General features: G+C 35.9%; 1 protein-coding gene across 2 annotated transcripts in view; it reads right to left on the bottom strand.

The window, feature by feature from the left end:
- LOC137634690 (uncharacterized) overlaps positions 1-11625 on the bottom strand; it is a 49454-nt gene that overhangs the window by 900 nt on the left and 36929 nt on the right. Inside the window, exons 1-3 of one of the 2 annotated variants that reach the window (XM_068367177.1) lie at positions 7525-7659; positions 6900-7041; positions 1270-1355 (exon numbers count right to left, since the gene is read on the bottom strand). The exons of the other annotated variant lie outside the window; for it this stretch is intronic. Coding sequence (XP_068223278.1) covers positions 1270-1355; positions 6900-7041; positions 7525-7527 — 231 coding nt within the window. The 5' untranslated portion in view covers positions 7528-7659. Of the gene's footprint in view, positions 1-1269; positions 1356-6899; positions 7042-7524; positions 7660-11625 lie in introns of those variants that run through there. 2 annotated transcript variants of the gene reach the window in all.

The following is an 11625-nucleotide window of genomic DNA, read 5'->3' as shown; positions in this document are numbered from 1 at the left end:
GTCACAGAATCATTTAAAGTTAAATCTTCACTGTCAAACGAGTCACAGAATCATTTAAAGTTAAATCTTCACTGTCACGACTCACAGAATCATTTAAAGTTAAATCTTCACTGTCAAACGACTCACAGAATCATTTAAAGTTAAATCTTCACTGTCAAACGACTCACAGAATCATTTAAAGTTAAATCTTCACTGTCAAACGAGTCACAGAATCATTTAAAGTTAAATCTTCACTGTCAAACGACTCACAGAATCATTTAAAGTTAAATCTTCACTGTCAAACGACTCACAATTAAAAAAGTCTTCAGTTTCCTCTTGAAAGCCTTAATGTCTTCAACCATTTAAAAATACCTTCAACTCGATTGCAGTCGAAAACTACGCTTCAAGTTATCAATCAATTGATTTTTCTATTGGTTGTTTTAAAAAAAAAATAAACTGATTGTTTTATTGGTTGTTTTTTAAAATAAACTGTTTGTTTTATTGGTTGTTTTTGAAATAAACTCTTTGTTTTATTGGTTGTTTTTAAAAATGAACTATTTGTTTTATTGATTGTTTTTAAAAATAAACCGATTGTTTTTAAAAATAAACTGATTGTTTTATTGGTTGTTTTTAAAAAAAGAACCATTTGTTTTATTGATTGTTTTTGAAAATTAACTGATTGTTTTTAAGAATAAACTGATTGTTTTAATGGTTGTTTTTAAAAATGAACTGATTGTTTTATTGTTTTTTTTTAAATGATCTGATTGTTTTTAAGAATAAACTGATTGTTTTATTAGTGGTTTTAAAAAATAAACTGATTGTTTTATTGGTTGTTTTTAAAAATGAACTGATTGTTTTATTGGTTGTTTTTAAAAATGAACTATTTGTTTTATTGATTGTTTTTGAAAATTAACTGATTGTTTTTAAAAATAAACTGATTGTTTTTAAATATAAACTGATTGTTTTTAAAAATAAACTGATTGTTTTATTAGTTGTATTTAAAAATAAACTGATTGTTTTATTAGTTGTTTTAAAAAATGAACTATTTGTTTTATCGATTGTTTTTGAAAATTAACTGATTGTTTTTAGAAATAAACTGATTGTTTTATTGGTTGTTTTTAAAAAAGAACCATTTGTTTTATTGATTGTTTTTGAAAATTAACTGATTGTTTTTAAGAAAAAACTGATTGTTTTATTGGTTGTTTTTTAAAAATGAACTGATTGTTATATTGGTTGTTTTTTTTATTTTAAATATTTCTAAACCAAAATGAAAGGGCTTATTCAACTCACCCGTGGGCCCGAAATGCTTCCGGATGCAGCAGCAGCCAAGGGCCTATTACAGTCACCGGGTTTACGGTTATCAACTGGACACTTTTCTGGAAGAAAGAAAAAACTTATGTTGGAGCAAAGATCTGGCAGTAATTTTAGTCTCTAAGCGTTGTAGACGTTATAGATGCTGCCTGAGCAAAGATCTGGCAGTAATTTTAGTCTTTAAGCGTTATAGATGCTGCCTGAGCAAAGATCTGACAGTAATTTTAGTCTTTAAGCGTTATAGATGCTGCCTGAGCAAAGATCTGACAGTAATTTTAGTCTTTAAGCGTTATAGATGCTGCCTGAGCAAAGATCTGACAGTAATTTTAGTCTTTAAGCGTTATAGATGCTGCCTGAGCAAAGATCTGACAGTAATTTTAGTCTTTAAGCGTTATAGATGCTGCCTGAGCAAAGATCTGGCAGCAATTTTAGTCTCTAAGCGTCATAAACGTTATAGATGCTGCCTGAGCAAAGATCTGGCAGTAATTTTAGTCTTTATGCGTTATAGACGTTATAGATGCTGCCTGAGCAAAGATCTGGCAGCAATTTTAGTCTCTAAGCGTTATAAACGTTATAGATGCTGCCTGAGCAAAGATCTGGCAGTAATTTTAAGTCTCTAAGCGTTATAAACGTTATAGATGCTGCCTGAGCAAAGATCTGGCAGTAATTTTAGTCTTTAAGCGTTATCAACGTTATAGATGCTGCCTGAGCAAAGATCTGGCAGTAATTTTAGTCTCTAAGCGTTGTAGCCGTTATAGATGCTGCCTGAGCAAAGATCTGGCAGTAATTTTAGTCTTTAAGCGTTATCAACGTTATAGATGCTGCCTGAGCAAAGATCTGGCAGTAATTTTAGTCTCTAAGCGTTATAAACGTTATAGATGCTGCCTGAGCAAAGATCTGGCAGTAATTTTAGTCTCTAAGCGTTATAAACGTTATAGATGCTGCCTGAGCAAAGATCTGGCAGTAATTTTAGTCTTTAAGCGTTATCAACGTTATAGATGCTGCCTGAGCAAAGATCTGGCAGTAATTTTAAGTCTCTAAGCGTTATAGACGTTATAGATGCTGCCTGAGCAAAGATCTGCAGTAATTTTAAGTCTCTAAGCGTTATAGACGTTATAGATGCTGCCTGAGCAAAGATCTGCCAGTAATTTTAGTCTTTAAGCGTTATAGACGTTAAAGATGCTGCCTGAGCAAAGATCTGGAAGTAATTTTAGTCTCTAAGCGTTATAGACGTTATAGATGCTACCTGAGCTGAGATCTGGCAGTAATTTTAGTCTCTAAGCGTTGTAGACGTTATAGATGCTGCCTGAGCAAAGATCTGGCAGCAATTTCAGTCTCTAAACGTTATAGACGTTATAGATGCTGCCTGAGCAAAGATCTTGCAACTATTTCAGTCTCTTAACGTTATAGACGTTATAGATGCTGCCTGAGCAAAGATCTGGCAGCAATTTCAGTCTTTAAGCGTCATAGACGTTATAGATGTTGCCTGAGCAAAGATCTGGCAGCAATTTCAGTCTTTAAGCGTTATAGACGTTATAGATGCTGCCTGAGCAAAGATCTGGCAGCAATTTTAGTCTTTAAGCGTTATAGACGTTATAGATGCTGCCTGAGCAGAGATCTGGCAGTAATTTTAGTCTCTAAGCGTTATAGACGTTATAGATGCTGCTTGAGCAAAGATCTGGCAGCAATTTCAGTCTCTAAGCGTTATAGACGTTATAGATGCTGCCTGAGCAAAGATCTGGCAGCAATTTCAGTCTCTAAGCGTTGTAGCCGTTATAGATGCTGCCTGAGCAAAGATCTGGCAGCAATTTTAGTCTCTAAGCGTTGTAGCCGTTATAGATGCTGCCTGAGCAAAGATCTGGCAGCAATTTTAGTCTCTAAGCGTTATAGACGTTATAGATGCTGCCTGAGCAAAGATCTGGCAGTAATTTTAGTCTCTAAGCGTTGTAGACGTTATAGATGCTGCCTGAGCAAAGATCTGGCAGTAATTTTAGTCTCTAAGCGTTATAGACGTTATAGATGCTGCCTGAGCAAAGATCTGGCAGCAATTTTAGTCTCTAAGCGTTATAGACGTTATAGATGCTGCCTGAGCAAAGATCTGGCAGTAATTTTAGTCTCTAAGCGTTATAGACGTTATAGATGCTGCCTGAGCAAAGATCTGGCAGTAATTTTAGTCTCTAAGCGTTATAGACGTTATAGATGCTGCCTGAGCAAAGATCTGGCAGTAATTTTAGTCTCTAAGCGTTATAGACGTTATAGATGCTGCCTGAGCAAAGATCTGGCAGTAATTTTAAGTCTCTAAGCGTTGTAGACGTTATAGATGCTGCCTGAGCAAAGATCTGGCAGCAATTTTAGTCTCTAAGCGTTATAGACGTTATAGATGCTGCCTGAGCAAAGATCTGGCAGCAATTTCAGTCTCTAAGCGTTGTAGCCGTTATAGATGCTGCCTGAGCAAAGATCTGGCAGTAATTTTAGTCTTTAAGCGTTATAGACGTTATAGATGCTGCCTGAGCAAAGATCTGGCAGCAATTTTAGTCTCTAAGCGTTATAGACGTTATAGATGCTGCCTGAGCAAAGATCTGGCAGTAATTTTAGTCTTTAAGCGTTATAGACGTTATAGATGCTGCCTGAGCAAAGATCTGGCAGCAATTTTAGTCTTTAAGCGTTGTAGCCGTTATAGATGCTGCCTGAGCAAAGATCTGGCAGTAATTTTAGTCTCTAAGCGTTATAGACGTTATAGATGCTGCCTGAGCAAAGATCTGGCAGTAATTTTAAGTCTCTAAGCGTTGTAGACGTTATAGATGCTGCCTGAGCAAAGATCTGGCAGCAATTTTAGTCTCTAAGCGTTATAGACGTTATAGATGCTGCCTGAGCAAAGATCTGGCAGCAATTTTAGTCTCTAAGCGTTATAGACGTTATAGATGCTGCCTGAGCAAAGATCTGGCAGCAATTTTAGTCTCTAAGCGTTATAGACGTTATAGATGCTGCCTGAGCAAAGATCTGGCAGCAATTTTAGTCTCTAAGCGTTATAGACGTTATAGATGCTGCCTGAGCAAAGATCTGGCAGCAATTTTAGTCTCTAAGCGTTATAGACGTTATAGATGCTGCCTGAGCAAAGATCTGGCAGCAATTTTAGTCTCTAAGCGTTATAAACGTTATCGATGCTGCCTGAGCAAAGATCTGGAAGTAATTTTAGTCTCTAAGCGTTATAAACGTTATCGATGCTGCCTGAGCAAAGATCTGGCAGCAATTTTAAGTCTCTAAGCGTTATAGACGTTATAGATGCTGCCAGAGCAAAGATCTGGCAGCAATTTTAGTCTCTAAGCGTTATAAACGTTATAGATGCTGCCTGAGCAAAGATCTGGCAGTAATTTTAGTCTCTAAGCGTTATAAACGTTATCGATGCTGCCTGAGCAAAGATCTGGCAGCAATTTTAGTCTCTAAGCGTTATAAACGTTATCGATGCTGCCTGAGCAAAGATCTGGCAGTAATTTTAGTCTCTAAGTGTTATAAACGTTATCGATGCTGCCTGAGCAAAGATCTGGCAGTAATTTTAGTCTCTAAGCGTTATAAACGTTATAGATGCTGCCTGAGCAAAGATCTGGCAGTAATTTTAGTCTTTAAGCGTTATCAACGTTATAGATGCTGCCTGAGCAAAGATCTGGCAGTAATTTTAAGTCTCTAAGCGTTATAGACGTTATAGATGCTGCCTGAGCAAAGATCTGCCAGTAATTTTAAGTCTCTAAGCGTTATAGACGTTATAGATGCTGCCTGAGCAAAGATCTGCCAGTAATTTTAGTCTTTAAGCGTTATAGACGTTAAAGATGCTGCCTGAGCAAAGATCTGGAAGTAATTTTAGTCTCTAAGCGTTATAGACGTTATAGATGCTACCTGAGCTGAGATCTGGCAGTAATTTTAGTCTCTAAGCGTTGTAGACGTTATAGATGCTGCCTGAGCAAAGATCTGGCAGCAATTTCAGTCTCTAAACGTTATAGACGTTATAGATGCTGCCTGAGCAAAGATCTTGCAACTATTTCAGTCTCTTAACGTTATAGACGTTATAGATGCTGCCTGAGCAAAGATCTGGCAGCAATTTCAGTCTTTAAGCGTCATAGACGTTATAGATGTTGCCTGAGCAAAGATCTGGCAGCAATTTCAGTCTTTAAGCGTTATAGACGTTATAGATGCTGCCTGAGCAAAGATCTGGCAGCAATTTTAGTCTTTAAGCGTTATAGACGTTATAGATGCTGCCTGAGCAGAGATCTGGCAGTAATTTTAGTCTCTAAGCGTTATAGACGTTATAGATGCTGCTTGAGCAAAGATCTAACAGGAACTTTAAGTCTTCAGGACTCATAAAAGTGACCTGGGTGATATGCATACCCAATACTAGATCTTACATGAAAAAAAAAAAAGGTTTCTGAAATACTCTCAGTATGAAAATATGAAATTTGACAAAATATGAAATGGGAAACTTTCTCCAATTTAGAAATGGACTAAAGATGGAGAGGGTTACTTTCATCCTACTACAGAGCAGGCAAGTTGGAACAAACGCATTATTAAAGCCTGATACAGCTTTGTCTGGGGTGACAAGAGAGGATCGGATAAAAAATGACTACATAAGGGGGTCGACAAAGGTGGTGGAAATATCAAAGAAAGTGCAGGAAGGGAGGCTGAGATGGTATAGACACCTGATGAGGAGAGATGAGGACCACGTTGGGAGACATACTATGGAGATGGAGGTTCAGGGAAGAAGAAGAAGAGGGAGACCAAGAAAGAGATGGAGGGACTGTGTGAGAGGAGACTTACAGGAGAAGGGGATTGATGAGGCAGAAGCGCATAATGGAAAAAGATGGAAACGGCTCATCCGCAACGGCGAACCCATATAAAAATGGGAACCAGCTGGGAAGAAGAAGAAGAAGAAGAAGATACAGCTTTACTAAGGAATCATGAACTAGAACCGGCACTCGGTAGGGCGCATACCTTCGCCTGTATCATATTATGTTGCAATCACAAAATGCTGAAAATCATGAATGCTCTTATGCAATCGAAAGTGGAATGATATGAGCTCGAAAGGCAACTGGTCCGAGAGGCAGAAGCTGCAAGGGAGAGGGACCACGTCTATCATGTAGTTTCGCCTCGTTTCAACGAGAGATCGAATAATGGAAAATCTTATTTCAGAGAAAAATAAAAATATCTGGCAACCTTTGTAAACATTCTCTGAGACTCCATCGAATTTAGGGAGTTTTGGAGGAACTGTATGCCATCAAATTGTATTGTATGTTATATATTAGCAGTACCAGCTGAACTCGGTTGAGTCCCTGGTTAGGCTGGAGGAACGTAGAGAGTAGAGGTCCCCTTTTTTTTTTTGTTTCATTTGTTGATGTCGGCTACCCCCCAAAATTGGGGGAAGTGCCCTTGGTATATGTATGTATGTATGTATGTATGTATATTAAACAGTTTGATGGTAACAATAATAGAAAAAGAAATATGTAGTAATATCTTGAGATGAAAATGGTAGACATTGATTGTCCCTATCCTAAAGCTTATGATTTCGAGAACTAAAATTGCAAAAAATATTATAACGATTCCTGGCTTGTTATATTACTTACTGTCACAGCAGACAAGATTTGGAGGAGTACCACACCAGTGGTCACAGATTCCCTGAGCAGGTCTTGAAGCCAGGGGCCAGGGTCTGGCGACACCCAGGGCAGTGCCAACTAGCATGGCAAACATTAAGAATTTGCAGTACATCTGGAAGAAAAAAAAAATATGAATGATAATTATATAAATTTTCATTGAATTTGGTATTGTGTCTATTTATATTCACTTGATAGATAATCTCTTATCTGAGATAAGAAAATTCAGTAGAACTTCAAAAGTTCAAAGTTGGAGCAAATGCTTTTTTGTTGACCAGGCGGACATGAATCTTTTTTATAGTTTATATATGACATATTTGTTTTGACGTTGTTGCCTTTTTTAGAATGATTTATTGTTAATTTGTTCTCTTCATTTATTTATTTCCTTATTTCCTTTCCTCACTGGGCTATTTTTCCCTGTTAGGGCCCCTGGGCTTGTAGCATCTTGCTTTTCCAACTAGGGTTGTAGCTTGGATAATAATAATAATAATAATAATAATAATTATAATAATAATAATAATAATAATAATAAGAAAATATACGTTTCTATTTCCTCAGAATAGAGAAATAGAATATCTTTAAATTTGATGTAGCTTACCATGATGAGTCGAGTTTCTACAGCTGAAGCAGATGAGAGTAGTGGAGTAGTGAGCGTCTGATTGCCTTCTGTGCCTCAACATCATTCGTCCTGCTGCTTATATACAAGCCAGCGATGGGTTACCACGACCAAGAGAATTTATAAGTCTGTTGCAAAGAATAAACAACGTTGCTAATATAAATGACTTTCAGTTGCTTGGGTGAGACTAGGCTGATGCAAAGGAACAAATACTGCAATGTTCGATCACTTGAAGGATCTGAAAAGGTAACTGAAATCAAGAAAAAAAAGATTGAAAATATGCTCATTGGCAAGGCCTCAAACACTTTGCCTTTGGCTCTCTCTCTCTCTCTCTCTCTCTCTCTCTCTCTCCGGACTGAAATTATAGAGTAGAGATATTCTTAACCGGTATTTTTCTGTTCTTGGTATTAGGTAAGAGAAAAAAAATACCTTTAAAAATTATAATATAATTATCTAACCACGTCTCTCTCCCTCTCCCTCTCTCTCCCTCTCTCTCTCTCTCTCTCTCTCTCTCTCCTCGGTCTGATATTATGGTAAAAATATTCTTAAACGTTAATTTTCTGTTCTTGGTACAGGTTAAGAAAGAAGATAAAAGAAATATCCCTTTTAATATATCAGAATTAACTAACCACCTCTCTCTCTCTCTCTCTCTCTCTCTCTCTCACTCTCTCTCTCTCTCTCTCTCTCTCTCTCTCTCCATATAATATACCACTGTCTTTCACACTAAAATAGAGTGAAACTTTTTCTTCTTTTCCTTTCCATTTTTATTGTTAATGATATTTTTTCTGTTAATTTTTCACAAACATTCCCTCAACTTTTGCTTATGTTTAGTGTGTGTGCTGAATTAGTGGGAGTTCTTAAGTAAAAATTATATTGGGCGCACTAAATAACCGATTTAAATACTGATGAGTTAGTTTATATGTTCTAAATAGTGTTAAAATTATATGGACAATATTTGAAGGGAGAGAGAGACCGTAATTTTTCAACAATATTTTCTTCCATGAGATGATCTAATAAAAAGTTCCAATTTTGCACAATTATATCTTTATGTTTTATTGATAATTTTTTACACTTTATTGGATTTACTAAGAAACACAGCTACATTATACAGAGTAGCAGAAATGCTTCAGTAGTTTAAATGATGTCAGGATATAAAAGACTGTTTTGCTAAACGCTGGTGTGCCGCAAAATGAATATGAGTAAAACTAAGATAATGTTCAATGAAAATGCAGAGAAAACAAATAAGGGTTAAAACGAACAGTTATAGATTATTAATGAATATACGTATTTAGGACAGACATAAAGTGTTTTCCCAGGACATGAGACTGAAATTGAGAGGATAAGCTTGGAATAAACAGCTTTTAGTAAACAAAAAGAAATTATGAAAAGTAAAATGCCACTTTCTCTAAAAAAAAAAGTATCTAATCAGATGGTCCTAACAGTATTAACTTACGCATCAGAAAGTTGGAATCTTACTAAAGCCTTAGATCATAAGTTAGTTGCAATTCAAAGAGCTATGGGAAAAATAATGATGGGAATAATACTAAGAGACAGAAAAAAAGCAACATGGATATGAGAGTAAAGTAAAATAGAGGATACTCTAAAAAGAAAAAGAAATGGAAATAGAGGATATTCTAACAAGGGAAGGAAATGGACATGGGCAGGACATATAATGAGAATGAGATAATAGATGGATATTAAGAACAACAGAATGGGCCCCCGGAGATTGCAAAAGCAGCAGGGGAAGGAAGAGAAGACGGTGGACTGACGAACTACGAAAATACGAAAATTTGTGGGTATATGGATTGACGAACTACGAAAATTTGTTGGTATAAATTGGCACAGAAAGACCATAAACAGATGCGAGTGGAAGGACACGTCTGAGGCCTTTGTCCTGCAGTGCACTAGTCACGGATAATGATGGCAGTTGTTTCACACATCGTTCCGTCTGAGGCAAAACTAAAACGAGTTTCCATACCTCTTTTGTCTATCTAGAAAATAGATTTTATGAAGTATGTGTCAAAGGCAAAGACACTGATCATGTAAAGGAATTACTGAACACTCCCACACGTTTGAATTCAATAAAAATCAAATGTAGAAGAACCAATAATTATCACATGAGAGTTATTTACTCTCAAGGTTGTGGTGGCCTACTGGATACGTCCCCTGCTTCGCAATCTGCTGGACGGGACTCCTGTGCTTTCAGGATTGTGGTGGCCCATGTGGTAACGTCCCTGACAGGTGAAAGCCAGACTGGGGTTCGAGTCCCACTCAAACTCTTCTTTGGTCGCTGCAACCTCACCATCCTTGTGAGCTAAGGTTGGGGGGTTTGGGGGAGCCTATAGGTCTATCTGCTGAGTCGTCAGCAGCCATTACCTGGCCCTCCTTGGTCCTAGCTTAGGTGGAGTGGGGGGGGGGGCTTGGGCGCTGATCATATGTATATATGGCCAGTCTCTAGGGCATCGTCCTGCTTGATAGGGAAATGTCACTGTCCCTTGGCTCTGCCATTCATGAGCGACCTTTAAACCTTCTCTCGAATCACTTTTATTAAGTAGCGATCCCAATTCTAAATCACATAGTTTAATAATTTTTTTTTTTGTAAGTTTTCATTCTTGAATCGCAAGATTTAATTTAAAATATTCTATCACCAAAATTACTCAATTTTATATATTCATAAGTTTTAACCCTGACGATGGGATAAATAATTTTCTGAAAGTTTAGCGATCTTAACAATTGTAGCTGAAGATGCTGAAGTCTCTGCTTTTGTTCGGCTTTCTGAATTTTTCTAGAATCGAAAACACCATTAATTACATATATATATATATATATATACATATATATATATTTACACACACATATATATATATATATATATGTATATATATATATATATACATACATATATATATATATATATATATATATATATATATATATACATATATATATATATATACATATATATATATATATATATATATATATACACACATATATATATATATATATACATAAAATTGTCATCATCATCATTATCATTAGGCGTAACTTGTCCACTGTAGGACAAAAGCCTCAGACATGTCCTCCCATTCGTGTCTGTTTATGGTCTTCCTATGCCAGTCCATACCGGCAATTTTCCTTAGTTCGTCAATCCATCGTCGTCTCTTCATTCCCCTACTTCTTTTGCATTCTTTAGGGACTCATTCTGTTCTTAATGTCCATCTGTTATTTGTCATTCTCATTATATCCCTTATGTCCATTTCTATTTCTTAGATGTTTTTAGAATATTTTTTATAGTTTATCTAACTACGTATATATAGCGAGAGGCTGAAAATGCGCCTATAATGCAGATATGTGTATTAATCGAATTGAAAAATCAATTTCCACGTCATTTAGAAATCGGTAATTGAGGATTTAAATCAATTTGGCGTATGTTGGTGAGAAGCAAATTTAAAATGTTTTAGTTCGTAACTTCTTTATAAACTTTGAACCGGATAATGTCAAATCAAGAGTGTAATAAAAAAAAAAAAATTCTAAATCAATTGTGTGTATGTTGGTGAGAACCAAATTCAAAATGTTTTGTTTATTTCGTAACTTCTTTATGAACTTTAAACCGGATAATGTCAAATCAAGAGTGTAATGAAAAAAAAATAATTTTATTTCAAATAGAATCTTAATGTTAAATATCTATGTAAAAAAAAAAAAAAAACTTAATGATCTAATATTGTAAATAGAATCTTAATATAGAATATCTATGTAAAAAAAAAAAAAAAAAAAAAAAAAAACACTGATCTCAAAAAAAAAAAAAAAAAAAAAAAAAGGTACGAGACCGGATCGTACTTCTGAGAAATACCGGCTTCTCTTCTGGTTCCGATAATTCTGTCAATATTATGATGATACGGCTCATGTATGACCCTGAACACCTCGTCCTTTTATTGCGCCGGGAGGCAAACTGTAGGAAAACCTAATTCTCATTGTTTTTGCATCTTTTGACTGACGTTAGGACCATGAACTCTTTTGGTTTTCCTACCTCGTGATGCGGACGCGACCGGTTTGCAGTTTTGCGTCGGAATATTCCACTCC

The sequence above is a fragment of the Palaemon carinicauda genome, chromosome 45 (genome assembly GCF_036898095.1).
Source record: "Palaemon carinicauda isolate YSFRI2023 chromosome 45, ASM3689809v2, whole genome shotgun sequence".
NCBI classification, from domain to species: Eukaryota; Metazoa; Arthropoda; class Malacostraca; order Decapoda; family Palaemonidae; genus Palaemon; species Palaemon carinicauda.
The sequence above is the reverse complement of the archived record's forward strand: the minus strand, read 5'-3'. Positions and strand labels throughout refer to the sequence as shown.